Source organism: Ustilaginoidea virens, chromosome 5 (assembly GCF_000687475.1).
Source record: "Ustilaginoidea virens chromosome 5, complete sequence".
Taxonomy (NCBI): Eukaryota; Fungi; Ascomycota; class Sordariomycetes; order Hypocreales; family Clavicipitaceae; genus Ustilaginoidea; species Ustilaginoidea virens.
The window spans coordinates 3243947-3261167 of NC_057320.1; the positions used below are offsets into that span (position 1 = coordinate 3243947).

At 55.2% G+C, this 17221-nt stretch overlaps 5 protein-coding genes across 5 annotated transcripts; 3 read left to right on the plus strand and 2 right to left on the minus strand.

Annotated features, from left to right (window-relative positions):
• Positions 1-727: 727 nt before the first annotated feature.
• UV8b_06667 (uncharacterized protein) lies at positions 728-3024 on the minus strand (the record flags this gene model as incomplete). The annotated part of the gene is made up of 4 exons (XM_043144164.1): positions 728-1390; positions 1491-2447; positions 2524-2859; positions 3001-3024. The coding sequence occupies 4 exons, from the start codon at positions 3022-3024 to the stop codon at positions 728-730; spliced, it is 1980 nt and encodes a 659-aa protein (XP_043000099.1).
• Positions 3025-5549: 2525 nt separating this feature from the next.
• On the plus strand, positions 5550-7619 carry UV8b_06668 (uncharacterized protein; the record flags this gene model as incomplete). The annotated part of the gene is made up of 3 exons (XM_043144165.1): positions 5550-5744; positions 5818-6229; positions 6328-7619. The coding sequence occupies 3 exons, from the start codon at positions 5550-5552 to the stop codon at positions 7617-7619; spliced, it is 1899 nt and encodes a 632-aa protein (XP_043000100.1).
• A 217-nt stretch (positions 7620-7836) lies between these two features.
• On the plus strand, positions 7837-9041 carry UV8b_06669 (uncharacterized protein; the record flags this gene model as incomplete). The annotated part of the gene is made up of 3 exons (XM_043144166.1): positions 7837-8034; positions 8115-8683; positions 8765-9041. The coding sequence occupies 3 exons, from the start codon at positions 7837-7839 to the stop codon at positions 9039-9041; spliced, it is 1044 nt and encodes a 347-aa protein (XP_043000101.1).
• A 694-nt stretch (positions 9042-9735) lies between these two features.
• UV8b_06670 (uncharacterized protein) lies at positions 9736-11595 on the plus strand (the record flags this gene model as incomplete). Its single annotated transcript, XM_043144167.1, has 2 exons — positions 9736-9883; positions 10040-11595. 2 exons carry the CDS (start codon positions 9736-9738, stop codon positions 11593-11595), a joined length of 1704 nt encoding a protein of 567 aa, XP_043000102.1.
• Positions 11596-13220: 1625 nt separating this feature from the next.
• Positions 13221-16004, minus strand: UV8b_06671 (uncharacterized protein; the record flags this gene model as incomplete). Its single annotated transcript, XM_043144168.1, has 1 exon — positions 13221-16004. One exon carries the CDS (start codon positions 16002-16004, stop codon positions 13221-13223), a length of 2784 nt encoding a protein of 927 aa, XP_043000103.1.
• Between the last annotated feature and the right edge of the window lie 1217 nt (positions 16005-17221).

Here is a 17221-nt window from a genome sequence, read left to right on the forward strand (position 1 = left end):
CTCCGACAATCCATCGGCACTGCTGCCCACGTGTTTCCCACGAGGGCGAGTAAACAAAATGAAATGGCAAATTGCGTGGACAATGCCCACACAGTCAGTCGCATGCTATTCCATACTGGCTTTTCGTCATTCCACCATTCTTGATCCAATTGGCAAAAAAAAAAAAAAAAAAAAAAGTAGAGGAAGAAGACGAAAGAACAGAACGAAAGGCGGCAAGAAAGAGAGGAAGTGAGAAAGAAAGAAAGGGCATGGTGTAAAAGGGCTAGCGGTTCCTCGCTGCCCCAGAATTTCCGATGCGTGCAGAGGAGGAAGCCAACAAGGAACGAATCGTGTCCGCAAAGATGGCATGACACGACAAAGGGCTGATGAATATAAAAAGAAAAGTCATGTTCCGAGTTTGTCATGAAAGCCGTAAAAAGGTCAAGGGGCTCGTAGCCAACGAAGAAGCCAAGCTATCCTCGTCAATGGTGTTTATAGATGTAGGAAAAAAGAAAACCAACGGCCATGGGCTTGAGACCGCAAAAATGTATCGAAACACCCTTCCTAAAAGTCCGGGGGCGATGCTTTTGACGAGCTCCCACAGAATCCTCACTTCGCATCAACCAGGTCGAGCCGAGCGCAGCAACTCATAGGCTGAACAGCTCACGTGCAGGCAACTCTCGAGGGGTCCCAACGAGCTAAGCCTTTCGGTCCGGAAAAGGGTCTCGGTAAATGGTCTCTTGGTCGCTCATCTGCTCCGAGCGGAGCTCTGGGAGCTTTGTCGCTCGTGGCCCCCGGCTCGTTTGCCGGATGCGTCTTGAAGCTTGAGGGAGTCAAGTCGTTTCTGATTGTCTTCGGTAGCGGGATCTACTTCATCCACTCGTGACAATACTCGGCCGGCCTGGGGTCTTGCTGGCGCATCACCAGCGCCGGCTGAAGCCCGTCTTTGATCAGCCTTTTCAGCCAGTGCAGCCCACTTTCGCTCCCGTAGGGCCTCTCGTTCCGCGGCACTGTTTTGTTGCTCGGTATAGTCGTGTGAGCAGTCGTCAAAGAGCTGGGGGTTAATCTCCATAAACAGCTTCATCGCATTATAGACCATGCCGTGGATCGTCCTGTTCCAGTGTCCCTTAGAATTCTCGTAGAGTGGGGCAAACATGATGGGAAGAATAATCTCTACATTGTCGCTGACGAGATTGCAGAAGTATTCGTTGTTCCAAAAGTAAAGCGCACGCTCCGCGACCTGGAAGTGAGGGCTGGCCACAGATTTTGCAAGCTGATGAAATAGAGGCTCCTGGACCTTGGCAAACTCGGCGGGGTCCATGACTTCGAATATATCCTCAACCTCGTTCAAAAACATGACTTCTTTTGTGCTATTGACCTTGGGCCAGTACCTAAGCAAGCCGAGAACGACCTGGGAAGCGGGAACTCAGCTCAATCCTTTGACCGGCGAGGGAGAGGATCGCGGGGAGAATCGCGGGGAAAATCGCGGAAAGCCAAAAACATGTACTCACATCTTCAGTAAGAGACGCATCCTTCTCCAGAAACTGGACAATACAATAAGCCAGCTGAGGATGATACATGCTCAGGCTCTTGGGCTTGTGTAGGGGGAGTAAGACCCTGGTCAGGAAGATCTTGTGCTCTTCCTTCAACGGCAAAGCGAAGCCGTTGATGATGGATCCCAGGATCTCGAGCAGCTCGGCAATCCCGTTGAATCTTTCCGTTTCGTACGTAAACTGGAAAAAGACGTTGTTTATTGATCGGCGGATGAAGGATCGAAGGTTGAGGAACTTGCCATAGATGCGATGGAGCGTCGTCTTGAGAAAATCTCTTTCCCTGGGGTCTTCGGAATCGAAGAGATCGAGGAGTTGCAGTACAAAGCTGTGGTCAATATAGGCTTTGGCAATGTTGGTGTTGAAGTCTTGGCTTTCGATGAAGCGGAGAAAGAACTCGTAAACCACTTGGATGTGAGGCCAGGCCACCTCGAGAACTGGCTCGTCCTCCTCGGGATCAAAGGCTTCGCCTTGAGGGTTGATGGGAGGGGGGGTCGGTCGGAACAAATTCTTGGCAAACATTTCCACGACCCTGGGGTACATGAGCTCCGTAATGACTTGTCTGTTGTTGGCGACGTAGTCGAGCAGCTCGTGCAGCGCGAGCCGCTTTATCTCCTTGGCCTTCATGTCGCCGCTGGCATCGTTGAAATCAAAAATGACGTTGCATTGGTCAATCTTCTGCATGAAGAGCTCTTGTCTCTTGTTGGGAGGCACCTCGTGGAAGCCTGGTAGCTTTTCCAGTTCTCTGTGGGCGGAAATGTCGAATCGAGACGAATGCTGTCGTTTCGGAGTTCGCAATCCCTCGGGAATGGCGTCTCGGTTGTCGATGCCGCGGTGGATCATGAGTGATTTCTGGCCAGCCTTGGGGGGCGCCAGGTCATGGGGCATGGTTTCCGCGGCTCCGGGGGGGGGGATATGCTGCAGGTGCTGTCAGAATCATGCAGTGCAGGGACTGGTTGCACAGAGTTGTCACTCGGGGTTGACTTGAACTTACGCCGGGTGTTGGGCTAATCACCACGGTGGGGGGTAATCTTGGATTGGAAGCAGCGCCATTCGGGCTCGAGGCACCGCCCATGGACCCAAACCGATCGGGCAGGCTACTTTGGGGACCGGGACCGGCACTCGAGGGTTGGTTAGGGGCTGCATGTTCGCCGTGTCCTGATGTGTTGGGTGGTAAAGGCTTGTTGCGTATGTCGCTAAGGTTGGTGGAGGAGGAGGTGGGCGTAAGGACAGGAGACTGATTCGAATCTCGTGATGAAGGGGACGATGTGCCATCCTTGGAGTCTTTATTCTTCTTGGAAGACTTGCTGGCGTCCTTGCCTCGGGCGAGCTAATTGGGGAGGAAGCGTGTCAACAGAGTGCGCCAGCGTGTTGATTGTAACGGCGACGTCAGATCCAAGCAGCACAGGGAAGGGGAAGGGGGGGGTGGGTAGTGCATGGCCAAGCACGAGGTACGCCGGGGACGACTTACCAGGCCTTTGCCAAAACGCTTCATCTTTGATCGTCAACGATGCCGACTCACTCGCATTCGTTCGCAGACGTCGGGGATGATGCTTAGTTGTCGTCGTTGGGTGTCGTTGTTGCTGATGCTTTTTGAGCTCGACGCTGCGACCGGTGGGGCAGCTTGCAGTCGAGGGGGGGTCAAGGGGGGGTCAGGTGCAAGCTGGAGGCGCTTGGAAGTTTGGGGGAGGGACTGGAAGGAGGGAGGGGGGGGGAGAAGGGGGTTGGCTGGAGGTGGCTGGAGCCTGGAGGCACTTTGGTGCTGGTCAATTGGTTAAATTCCAGCCTAGTAGCACAGGTCAACGTCTGGTCTGGTCTGGTCAACTGTTTTTTTTTCGAGGCAAGCGGCCTGGCTGGCTACCTTACCTAGCTCTACGTACCTGGAGTTTTGGTCGGCTGAGGGCCAAATGAAGGTGACAAAGGACCTTCGAAGCTGAAGCTGTGATGGAAGCACAGTAAGAGAGAGATAGAGACAGCACTGAGAGAGGGAGAGAGGGAGAGAGGTAGAGAGAGAGAGAGAGAGGGAGAGAGAGAAAGAGAGAACGACCAGTCGACCGCAGGTGGGATGGGCAGCCCGTCAGCAAATCAGTGACGCACAGTCCTTTCTGTTTTGGCGGAGGGAGGCAGCGTCTCGAAGCCAGCGGCAAAGACGACCGACCCGGGTGATCTGGGCAGGTTAGGTTAGGTAGGTAGATGGACCTGGACCTGGGCCTGGACCTGGATGGTTGACAAAGGATGATTCTGCGCGTCAGCACTCCGTATGGCGAGCCTCGACGGTTACGGTTTTTCGACGCAGGAAAGGAAAGGACTGGAGCAAGATGGTCAACGGGGATGGGATGGTTTGGCCTGAGCGATTGATGGATGGACCGGACTCTTGTAACGGCCTGGGGGCCAAGCAGGGAGCAGCAGGGAACGGCGGCAGGGGCATGTACAGTAAGTACCAGCCAGAACAGGGCAAGGACCACAGACTTCACAGCACTTGAGGTGTACAAGACCCCAGCCAGGTTTGTATGGACTGTACTGGGCAGCAGGCAGCAGGCAGCAGAAACCCCCGCCCGACTCGCTGTGGTGGCAGTACAGGACATCAATACGTGCCGTGCCGTAGTGCAGGTAAGGGCGGGCAGGCGGGCAGGCGGGCTGGCTGGCATTGACAAGTACGGTTGACGGGCAGTTGACCAAGTGCAGTTGACCAAGTGCAGTGCAGTCAATTTGCCCTAACTACAAGTACCTAGGTACTTCAGGTAGTCGACCTCTTGCCTCGCGTGCCTTGCATGGAGGAGGAAGGTCTGGTAGGCGTTTTAGGTGTTCAACGGCCGAGCACTCGAAAAGCTCTTGTCGCTCCCAACGCATAAGCATCACCATCACTGTCTTGTCCGTCTGTGCCCGTCTCATTCGTATCTTTTGTTATTGCGTCTTTTTCATGCATGAGCAACGTCGGTCGTAGTTTCGAGTAGACTGCGCTGCGGGTTGAAGGAAGCAACTCTTCACCAAGGCATCCCCTTTGCATGGGTTACGGATACTCCCAAGGGAGATATGTAGCACTACCTAATACAATAACGGGGTGTTGGCATCCATGTAACCTCTTCGATCGTGCCTAGCAGGTTTGGATCTTTGGATTCTCGTCCGACCGATCCAAACAGGTTGCGTAAGGACTTTGGAAGAGGAAATGCGCCTATTACATAAAAATAGACAACTCGGAGGCTGGCGAGGACGGACGGCTGGAATAAAAAATCATCATCACCCCACGAAGTTGCCCAACAAATTGGAGAGAGTTTAACGGGCAAGTTACTACTCCGTACTCCGTTGGGCAGAACGGCAAGATTTACCTTTACCTGTAGTTACTCGCTCCGTAGCGGCCGTTCAGTCAGTTACTAAGCAGCATCGAAAGCTGTCAATGCCTTGCAGCCTTGCAGGTGGCTATCAGGACATGACGAGTATCAAGCATCTATCCAGCATCTATCAAGCATCTATCAAGCATCTATCAAGCATCTATCAAGCATCTATCAAGCATCTATCAAGCATCTATCAAGCATCTATCAAGCATCTATCAAGCATCTATCAAGCATCTATCCAGCATCTATCAAGCATCTATCAAGCATCTATCAAGCATCTATCAAGCATCTATCAAGCATCTATCAAGCATCTATCAAGCATCTATCGCAGCAGGCCTATCCATAGCCATCTATACCTTTAATCTGCGAAATCCTATATTGGTTCTTTCATTATTTTTTTTTCCCGGCGGAGGAACGATAGTCTTCGGGCCCGGCTGATAATTTGCCCCCCTCCACCACCCCCCCCCCCCCAGCTCACACACAGCCGTGATCACAACAGCTTTGCGCCCATCTATGACAGAGCTTCCTCGCTGGCATGCATCGGACTGTTCCAGCGCACGGGCCAGTTAATCGCAGTTGCTGCAGCCAACGCCCCAGGACCCCCCCCCCACCCCCACACGAGCAAGCTGCCGCTTGTCTGTCGCTGCAGGACCCTGAAATCGTTCAACGATTATTCCCACCTCTGACGATGGAGTGGTCGCCTGAAGATGAATCGGCCCTGCCATCCAACACTGGAGCTTCCGAAGTTGGAAGCAGGGGAGAGCAAGGCGCCCCCCGATTCCGCATCCCGGCTCGTGAACTGACCGCTGTCGAGATACCTGCTGTCGTGGAAAACCTTGACAGAGCTGTCAGGGCATTCGGCAGAGTCCCTACATTGGCACACGTACGTTTTCTCGTCCTGGAAAATTTGTTTGTTTCAAAGCACGTAACCTGCTGACATCATCTTTGTCAAACAGGTGCTCGATCCTACGAGAACGTCGATACCTATCTATCTACATCCTGAAAGTCCCTTCTGTAAACCATTGATGTCACACAATGCCGCGTCGCATAACGTCGTCTTACAGGTTACCGTCCCCAGGAGAACGGGCCGGAGACGGAAAAGAGGCACTCATGGTCCGTGGGAAGGGGACATTGACGACGCAGACATGTCTACGAGCAGCAATGCAGGGCAAGTCCGTTCTGTGGCCCGGCTGGATGAACCCAAGGTATTGAGAAGAAAGCTTCAAGACAACGTGGGAAAGTATCAAGTTGATGCAGTCGGCGTCATCAAGCTCACTCATCGCTTTCGTGCGTTGGCAGACTTTTACTGGGACATGAAACGGTCAGACTTTGCTCAGAGATACGTCGAGCAGGTGCTGCCCGGCGACGGTACGCATTTCTCCAAGCTGATTAGCTCCTTCATTTGAGCAAGAGCTACCGTTTGAGCTCTCAAGAGTCGGTACTGACTGAATTCTCATCACCAACAGTCGAAAAGCTGAGGCAGTTTGCTTTCGAGGGTGGCACAGATCGCGCTCCCAACGTAGACGTCATTCCTCCACCCATCTTCACTCACATGAGCTTACCTTTCAACTACTTCTACTCACAAAATCCCTACGTTCGCACCACTGAAGACGGCGACACTTTCAATCTCACTGCGGTCAAGCAGGTTGGGTACTTTATCGGCGCCGAAGACCCGGCACCGGATGGGCCGCAGCTTCCACCAGACATGGCGGATTCAAGAATGCTCGAGGTCGTGGAGCAGTTGCAAGATGCCTTCAAGATACGGCCAATGTGGACGCGAAGGTCGCTCATGAACCACTTGCAGGGTAAACTCCAGAGCTGGAACGAGCTGAAGAAGTATCTCAACTACGCGGCATACCAGTTCAAAGGAGGCCCGTGGAGGGATAGCGTAGTACCCTACGGCGTGGACCCGAGAACCGACCCCAGATTCCGAATCTACCAGACCCTCATGTTCAAGCTGAAAAAGCACAGACGGACGATCAAGGATCAAACATGGCAGTCAGTCCGCAAAAGTCAAATGGGCGCCTCAAACACGATGGCCGACAAGGCGTCCGACAGTCACATCTTTGACGGACAAACTTATTCCACCGATGGAAAAGTGTGGCAAGTTTGCGACATAAACGATCCTTTGCTGAGAGAGTTGTTGGATAATGCTGCCGTACGTCCCGAGTGTGACGTCAACAACAGCGGGTGGTATCATGGAGGACTATGGGCAAAAGTCAAGGCCATAATGAAGACCAAGCTGGTGGGAATACAGTTTGGAAGGCAGCTTGGAAAAGAGGACTTTGCTTCCACCTTGGAGTGCGGCGATATGACGCCTGTCAGAACTGCTTCAAACACGCTTCATCTGCCGCTGCCGGATTTGAACCTGACCACTGAAGAGCTGACGATGCTCCGCGGAAGGGAGCCCTCCAAGAAAAAGAGCAGAGGCTACAATGTACGATTCAGAGATGCGGGGAACGGTGCAGCTGTTGCAGCAGAGCAATCACCTGCCCCCTTTGGAGGCAGCAGCGTTGTCGGCGCGGACGGGGTGGATTCTGAAAACGACGATTCCGGAAGCGAGGGAGAGGATGAAGAGGAGGAGGAGGAGGGGGGGGAGGAGGGAATGGAAGCGGACAACAACGAGGCATACGAGGATGATAATCTGTTCGATGAGCGAGGAGCAGAGTACGCGTACCGAAGCTATGAGGATGTGGCTGACATGGATGATGGGACGGCAATGAGTATGGGCCACGTTGCGTATCCTGAGCTAGATTGATGCATCTCTCGCAATGAATCATGAATGACGGGAAGAGTCAATAGACTTGTCATGGCCCGGGCAGGTGACTCGAGCCGACTCGAGCCTGCCAGCCAGCTGCCAGCCAGCTGCCCCCAGCTGTGGCCCGAAGCTCATGGGGATTGAATGCCTCTTGCCCCCCCCCCCCCGACCCGCCCTCCAGTTTTCCAGTTCAACAACGTTGATGCCGACAGCAATCATGAGTGCGACAAATAGTACAAATCCAGACGAGGGCGAGTTTTTGTGCAAGCCCTGCCATCGCTCCTTTGCAACATGGGAAGCCCTGCTGCAGCACAAGGCTTACAAGCGCAAAACTGGTGCCAAGGACCACATTCACTGCCAATTCTGTGGCCGAGATTTCGAGACGGAAGAGGCGCAGGGATCCCACATAAAACAAGTAAGGGTTTGGCGTCGTCCCTGCGGTCGGTCGTTCTGAAACATCATGTTTTAATTAATGCCCTGCTCGTCTGCCGTCAGAATCACCCCAAGGATCAAGTCCTCAAATGTCCAGGATGCGGCCAAGGCCCATTCCCTCGTCTCAGCAGCCTCATTTCGCACATTGAGACTGGAGACTGTGCTCGGATCGACACTTGCACAATAGACGAGCTGCGCGAGAAGAAGCTCGAGTTTCCCCGGCGGCTCGAAAGACTCACCAAGGAAGCCGTAAAAAACAACTACACAAACTTCGCATTGCCCAAGCCGTCGGCAGGCTCATACCGTGCCGAGCCAGATGCAAAAGACTCGGCCTTGCAATGGGCTGGAAGCGACTCTCTTCATCTTCCAGTCGAGAGCGGCAAGAACACGGCTGCGGGGAATGACGGAGGAAATGCGGCGAGAGATGGAGAGGCCGTGGCCTGGAACGAGCAAATGAAGTTGCATCCAGATGCCCAAGCTGTTGAGAAGAAGCCCGCTCCGTCGCAGGAGGGGGCCGAGCGAGTACTGCATCATTCCACGGACCCTGACGATCCTGATAGTCCCGGTTTCAACGCTGCTCGGTATTACTCTGACATTATTGGACAGTACATCTGTCCGAAGAATCGATGCGGGTACGTTGACCAGGTGTTTTTGATGCAGGGACGCCTGCCTCGCCCCTTTGGTCAGATGACTGGACTGACTTTTTGGAATAGCAAAGTTTTCAAGAAGAAGCCAGGCTTGGTAAATCATCTGCGATCACCCGCGCACAGCGACAGGCAGTACCGCTGTCCATACTGCCTGAGACCGTTCAAATCACTGACGGCAATCACCGCGCACGTCGAGTCCAGTTCCGTTAGTTGCCGCATTCGAGAGACAGATGGCTACGGGGCATTCGTCGACCAGCTCACAGCGGGCATGGTTGACGTGGGAAAGTCTAGGGAGGACGGGACGCTGCAGTATTCGACGTCGGACACTTGGCTGCAAGGCTGACGGGAGGGCAGCAGGCAATCGTTGACGGTGAGCGGATCGGGTTGTCATTTGCTGTTGGCCGAGTCCAAGATTCAGTGCCAACATTACGGGCGTAGCTGACTTGAGTTGTAATTTTCACCGCACCGTCGTAGACTCTGTGGCCGTGACATCTAGCCGTGACATCTAGCCGTGACATCTCTGAGAGATGCGCATAGGTTTATGGCAAAGGTGCTGCCTTGGGTACCCTATATTGTATGTACCTCTTTGAGCACGTCGTTCCACGAGGCACTGAAATGGAAAGCCCCTTGCGTCCGGCTCTCGAAAAGTGGGTCGTGACTACCGACACACCATGCCCAAATAGGAATGGTGAGGGCCCGTCGTCGTCGCCCCCCTTTCAGCTTTCAGGAGTTTAAAGTACATACCTAATGTAGTTAGTTTATTTGCTTTTCGCACATGCAAAGGATTCCGCGTTGACGGGGGTTGAACTGAACTGAACTGAACTGAACGCATGCCCGTTTCATTTTCTTTTGCATCTCTGAACCCCAACGCGTCAATGCGACCGCAGCATTCGGAGCCGGGCCAGAGAGACTATGCTCTTTACTGACGTAGAGCTGAAACCCAAGGGCCAGGCCAACTGCCTCCTGACGAACCGCCTGACGAACCGCCCGACGAACCGCCTGACAAGAGCTCCGCCGGTCGACCCAGGGGTTCGACGATGCCCCGGCGACTCGCGCGGACCATTCAGCGGACATGCTGCGTTGCGGCGACGTACGTGCCGCTCGTCTTCGTGTACGGATTGACGACGTGGGCAATTTGGATGGTGGTGGAGATGGGATTCAAGGCTCCCGAGGCGAGCTGGCTGGGTAAGATTTTCACCTACCCGAGGAGACGTGCGGAAAAAAAAAAAAAGGGAATGAATGACTGGGGGTTTGGTGCGCTATGCGCTGTTGCTTTCGTCACGCTGGTTCTAACGGCATCTCTCTCTCTCTCTCTCTCTCTCTCCTCTCCAACCCGCACAGGCACCGGATCGTCCACGGTCGGCGTCGTCTTGTACGTCTTGCTCAACTGGTCCTACACCACGGCCGTCTTCACGGACCCGGGCTCGACGACCAACTCCAACGGCTACGGCCTCCTGCCCACCGCGCAGCAGCATCGCGGCCCTTGCGCCGCATCCTTCACCGTCAAGAGCAATGGCGAGATTCGATACTGCAAAAAGTGCCAGGCTAGGAAGCCGGACCGCGCGCACCACTGCTCGACGTGCCGGCGCTGCGTGTTGAAGATGGACCACCACTGCCCCTGGCTGGCCACCTGCCTCGGGCTGCGCAACTACAAGCCCTTCCTGCTGTTTCTGGTCTACACGACCCTGCTGTGCTTGTACGCGTTTGCCGTCAGCGGCACCTGGGTGTGGTCGGAGGTGGTGCAGGAGGAGCGCGCGCAGCAGCAGCTGGACGACCTGCTCCCGGTCGGCTTCATACTCCTGAGCGCCCTCAGCGGCATCATGGGCGTGGTCATTGGCGTCTTCACCGGGTGGCACGTGCTGCTGGCCACGCGGGGGCAGACGACGATTGAGTGCCTCGAGAGGACGAGGTACCTGTCGCCGCTGAAGCAGCCCTACCACGCGGCCCACGACCCGGCGAACCGGCTGCCGCAGGCTGCGCAGCAGTTTGTCGACTTTCACGCAAACGCCCTGCCGGGCATCACGCGGCCGGAGGAAGGCGAGGAGGAGCAAAGACCAAGCGCGGGCGCCGGCGCGGGCCCGCTGCCGCTGCCGCTGCCGCTGCCGCTGCCGTCGCCGTCGCCGTCGCCGTCGCCGTCGCTGTCGTGGGAGGAAAGGGAGAGACGCCAAGGTCGCCGGCGCTACGAGGAGTACCTGGACGAGCAGGACTCGACAAAGCTGCCCAACGCGTTCGACCTCGGCTGGCGGCGCAACCTGCTCCACCTGCTGGGAAGCAACCCCTGGCTCTGGGGCCTGCCGATATGCAACACCACGGGGGACGGGTGGTCGTGGGAGGCCAGCCCCAGGTGGCTCGAGGCGCGGGCGCGCCTCTCGCGAGAGCGCCAGGAGCAGCGCGCCCGAGAAGTCAGCGCGGGATGGGGGCTCGACGACGCCGCCCCGTCGTACGCGCCGGGGCCCCCCGCCCAGCGCGGCCTCAGCCTCAGCCTCAGCCTCAGCAAGGCGGACCGCATCCTCGGCCGCGACGCCAACATGTACGCCGACGGATCGCAAAGCATGCCGATGCAGCGCCTCAGCGCAAAGGGCCGAAGCCTCGACGACGAGCTCCTCGACACGGACGACGAAGACGCCGCGCAGGCGCCAGCCCCCAGGGCCGCTGACGACGACGACGACAACAACTACGACAACAACAAGAACAGCAGCAACAACAGCAACAGCAGCAGCAGCAGCAGCAGCAACAGCAGCGACACCAGCGCCCGACGCGCCGCCCCCGACGGCAGGCTCAACGGACCCAAAGGGCGGGCGTGGACGCGCGGCGGCGCGAGCGGCATGCTGCGCAAGCCAGGCCCCAAAGGCACATTCGGTGGCAGGGCGTCCGTCCCCGACGAGGGCGTAGATTGATTGCTTCCCGGTCCCTCCCTACTTGCATCACTTTGATTCTCACTGTTCTTCTGCTGTCTTGTATGAAAATAAAAAATTTAAAAAAAAAATAAAAAAAAAAAACCCCAAAAGGGAAAATCTGCGTCTTGGGACCGCCCATCCCATCCCATCCCATCCCATCGCCGTCTTTGGTCTTGCGTGACTTGGCGACTTCGCTCCCCCGTCCACTTGACCTGACCGTGACCGGCACGACTGGCCCGCCAACATGCGGATGCAGAAAACCCCCCGTACGCCTTGAAACACGCCTCGTTGATTCGACTTGCTCTCGTCAAAGCTAGGTAGCTAGCCAGCCATACATGCATACATGCCACGACGCCGCACAGCCCCCCGTCCCAGGCCACGCAGACAAACACGCCCCGGTAAACAAGCCACGTGCCGTTGACTGTCGTCCGCTCCAACGCGCGGGCGCTCGATGCCGGCATTCCGTGCGGGTGAAGGGGGGGGGGGTTATGCAATGCAGCAGCTCGGCGGGAGCGCGTTCGTCTTCTATCATCCCAGCCATTTCATTCACATTGCAAACGCCGCTGCTGCGTCTCAACGCTGAGATGGCGTGCTCATGACCCATCCATCACATCACTTCCTGTGCTGCCATGCCCAATCCCTCTCGCCTCCACTCCGCAGACCCAACGAGGTGACAAAAGAGCAAAGAAGGAGAAGGAGAAGAAGAAGAAGAAGAAGAAGGGGAAAAGGAGAAAATGGCTAGAAAAGATGGCTAAATTCCAAGCCCCACGCCAACATGGAACAGTCTGCGGGCAGCAACAACCACAAGCTGCATGTAACTATGGCAAAGGGTCAACGGCAATCATCGCCAACATGTAAAGCCTCTGATTCCGAACCTGTCCTGTCTATTATTGAATGCATTGCTCCATAATTCGCGCCCAGATATGCTCAAGTCCTTCGGCGGAACCACCTTGCCAAACAAAGAAAAGAAAAAAACCAACGTTATGCTACCCTGCCGTGTGGTAGTAGCGATTTTTTGATAGCTGCCCATCCTCGAACAAACAAACTGTGCCATTTGCCTCTCTTGCGGAATGGTAGGGGTATTCTCTCTCACTTCATCGCTCGACAAAAGAAGAAAAAAAAAAAAAAAAGAACAAGGGGAGGAGGAGGGGGAGGGAAAAGGGACAAAAAGAAAAGAAAGAAAACACCAACTGATGCATTTGGGCAAAGACTGCCCCAAGTCATGATGCGGGCAACAAATACATCCGTGAATAGTTTTGAGTTATACAAGTCGGAACGAAGACAAAGACAGCACCAACAAGAGAAAAGACATGGAATGGATGATCGCTTTGCAGAAAAGAAATATAAAGGTGGAAATAGTGGAAATAGTGGAAATAAAAAGCCAGGAAAGGCCAGTCCTGGGGGAGAAACGAATGCTAGATTGTTGAGCAGGCTGTAGGCTGTCGCCCGACTGATTTCCTCGCTCGCAAATCTGTGCTCTTTCCAAGAGTCTGGAGGCAAGGAGGCATGTGAAACAAAATCCAACCCGCGCCCCCCCCCTCCCCCCCATCCCCAACCCCAACCATCTAAAGACATTGTATCACGCAAGTCGTGTGCTTCTGCTTCAGCTTGGAAAGCCATGCATCCTATACAGGGCCGTCCAAGCTGTTCTTTTCGTTGCTCTTCTCAAACGTGGTGCGGGGGCTCGTGTTGGCTCGGCCAAACACCTTTCCCCCCAGGCGGTTCAACTTGCTGCCGTCCTGCCCTGCGGCGGCAATGTCGAACAATCTGGTTTCAATGCTTTCGACGCCGATTTTGCAAAAGAGGGTGGAGAACAGGTATTGATCGCCCGCGTGGTTGTGAAGTGGAATCGTGCGGTAGCCTTGCTTTAGATTCCTGAGCTTTGCCGTAAAGGTCGCAATGGCCGCGCTGTCTTTGCTGTTGTAGCTCTCGCCGTAGCTTGCGAGCTTTACCGACCAACGTACAAAGATGAGTTCTGGATGTTTGGTTGTCACGGTGAACTTGAACCGTCCATGGCCAAACATGGGGTTGAAACCGTTCTCGCGGACAATGTCCGTCTGGAACTTGAGAGGCGAGTCCAACGCGTGGGTTAGCCCCGAGCCAACCTCCTTCTTGTCTCGCTTGTCGTTGGCGTGGAACACTTCAACCTCCACGTACGTGTCCATTGGCTTGCCGGCCGCGAGGTTGGCTGGTCGCATGAGCTGCTGGGCTGAAATGACGTCGACTGCAAACGACACGACAGATCGCTCCTTCTTGCCTTCCGCGATGGCGGAGTTGTACGGCAGGATCTGAATGTTTCGGAGCTCGGCCGGCTTCAGCACGTATCCGGACTCGTCCTTGCCGCCTTGAAACATGGCATTGTTGAGCTGCAAGCCGAGGTCAAACGTCTGCCAGTTCAAGGCCGCCATTTGCACACCGCGACGCCAGTAGATGAGAGGGTCAAAGTTGCTCGATGAAAGTCGCAGACCATCCGGATACACCCGCATCAGGTACCGCATGTTGTGGATGTCGAGCGCCATTTTTGCGTCCTTGGTGCGGGAATGCTTGGCGAAACTGCTCTCCATAAAGGAAAAGATGTGGTTAAACGTCTTCGCTGCAGGATCCTCGAGGCCTGCGAACTTGACGCCGGCGCAGTACACACCGAGAGCACCGAGGTATTTGGTCGTCTTGTTCTGCGATCTTCGAACCGAGGGCCCCATCTCGCTTCCGCTCTCCGTATCGCTGGTGCTGCTGCTGGGCATGTCAGGCACCGCGCCTTCGGCGATGGTGTTGACGCGGGGCTTGCCCACAAGTCGGCGAGCCTGATGCGTGGCGGACAGCAGGGGACTCTGAGGAAGCGACTGAGACGGCGGGAACGTGGTCGTGTCCAAGATGGCGGGGCGCGAAATGGGGGAGCTGACGCTGTTTCCGCGGCGTCGGCTGATGGGTTCTGCCGGCAAGCAGCCTTCGTCTTGGTTGGCTCTCGGCTTCTTGACCTTGATGAGAATCCGCTCCATGAGCTCCGAGGGAGAAGGGAGTTTATCCGACGTGGGATCCAGTGGCTCCGTAACCAGCCTGGCTCCAAAGGCCTCCTTCATGATTTCCACCATCAAGGCCTGTTGCAGAGGATTGCAGTGAACTTCGAGAGAAATCCACAAAGGGAAACTAGACTTGACAAACGCGTACTTGTTGATGGTTGTCATGACTTCCTTGAAGCTAATGGCCGATGTCAAGGTTCGTCCGTGAACGACCTGAGGTTGGCCGTCGGACCCGTCCCAGCAGTCTACCTCGACGCAGCGGCAACCCTGGGCAAGCGCCCGGATGTAGCCCTCCACGCTCGACTGGCCGGCTACTTGTCGGCCCATCAAGTAAGTGTTGTGAGAACTAGATATGAAATACTCGTTCATGGGCCGGTCGAGCGTGTAGCCCTGAGGTTCATCCGGCAGCGGTCCGTTGAGTCTCGAGGCAAGGAATCCGTTAAAGGCAGCCTCGGACATGTACGCGGTGTCCTGAGAACCTTCTGGGCCATCCAGAACATCGGAACGGTGCTTGCGCACAAATTTTGCGAAATGTCTCTCCCAGAGGGAAACATTTGCATCCACCTCTTCACGTTGCGTGTCTCTCAGAAAAGTCACAAACTCTGGAAATGTGAGGCCCTTGTCAGGTTTGGCAGCAATGCCACGAATAATGCGCTGCACTTCTGGTCGCTGGCGCATGAGTCGAACAAAGTCGGAGAACTCTTCGAAATTGAGGGCCTCGCGGTGTCGAGCATCGGCGAGTCTAAAATTTGCCTGGAGAGTTGACTGAGAACTGTAGATGTGCAGGTTTTGGCACACGCGCATCACGCCTGCAATGTTGAGCTCCCCCTCCTTTTCAATCCTCGACTGGTCTCCGTACTGTTTCCACATCTCGTTTTGCCAGTATTGCTGAATAGCCTTATCGTTGAAGGTCATCAATGCCGTCATTACATCCTGTCGGTGTTTCAGCATGGCCTCGAGAAAGTTGACCCAGAGATGAGTAGTCTCGACGCTGTCTGCCATCAGATGCATGAGCTTCGTTCTTGGAGATTTTTCCGGCATTGTGTAGAGGATGGAAAACCAGGTGGATCGCTCCCATTCAGGAATATTGAATTCGCGGGCGTACTGCTGGATATCTGTTCCTAGGCGGATCTCCCTAATCTCATCGACATGCAGGAATTTGTTGGGACGGGGTCGGTCCCACGCAAGTTTGTTTGTTTCCCGCTCATAAACGAGGCAGATGCGTTTTGAGCGATTCTTCTTTGAAATCTTCCTCAGCCAGGTTCCTCGTTGCAGCTGCAACGGAATGACAGGGCCGGCCATGTTATTACCGCTACCAGAGATTGAACCGGTCGTGCTGTTTGGCGATGATGCTTTTGGCAAAGGGTCCAGGAACATGGACGTGATGGACATGAGGTCTTCCCGTTCATCGACATCAGACTCCGAGTCCGTCGTGGATATGTGTTCAGGTCGCCCCGCCGCTGTGAGCGGAAACGCTGATATTTCGGGTGTCCTGCCCAGCAGTGGCCTCAGCAATTGGGCTCGCATTACCCATCCAGCCTTTACCAAGCGAGCTGGTGCTTGTTTTGCGAGTAAGGATGGAGTCTGGTAGTTGAAAGCTGGCTGAAAACTGATCGTCATCCCGAGGCCGGAGTGGGTCGGGGGACGCCTGAATCGACGAGTTTGTCGTCAATACCACGGGGTCCGGTGACATGCTTGGCGATCCGTGTTGAGAGCTCGAGGCCACCGACGACGAACTGACTGCTGAAGGCGGAATGTGTGTTGATGGCGGGGCGAAATTGAAGGAGGTTTGGACTTGACCGGGGCGAGCACACCGCAGTTGCGCTGAAAGCGAAGACATTGTTGGTTCCGCGCGGGAGGGAGCAAATGTCTGCTGATATTCCAAGCTGCTAGATTGCATGGTCGGACTCGGTTTGAGAAGGCACACACATGAAGCAGAAACGCAGGAGCCTTGGGCTGCCTCAGAACGGCTGTGTCGACATTTATGAGATACGGGTTTATCCTGTATGCATGTTGGGATGGCCCGGAGCAAAAGAAGCAGGTGGTAGAATATGCGGGGAGAGAAACACGACCAATATCGAGCCCGGGTACAGATCTGCAGTGAACGTGATGGGCAATCGAAACGCCTTATGTAAAGGAAGGGCGGGGGGTCGCACAAGATGTATTCCCTTTAGATTGAGAGTGCAAGAGCGCAGCGCAGCTGCATATGATGTGTCTATATCGGGATATCAGCCAATAACGCTGGATCGAGAGAGGACAAGGCAGCAAATGGAGTTCGATTCCAGATGGAGAAAAAGCAGTTGCAGCGAGATAGGATCCAGGGATGGTAAGCAGAGCGGGAACTAAGAACGGATCTGGGGTCGCCTGGTGTCGAGAAGGGAGGCCCAAAGAACGGCAAGCTGTGTGGTGAGCTGGCAATCCTTGCGGCGCTGTTATGCGGACGCCTGTTTTCGGTGCAACTATGGTGCAGGGAGTTGAGGATCTCCCTGAGACGCAGCTGGAGCAGCAGCGTCAACGCAGTTGATCGACGGGGAGCGGGGGGGGGGGGATAGATAACCAGGGACAGATACGTCAGAGGGAGCGAGTAGCGAGCAATGGTTGGTCGGTGA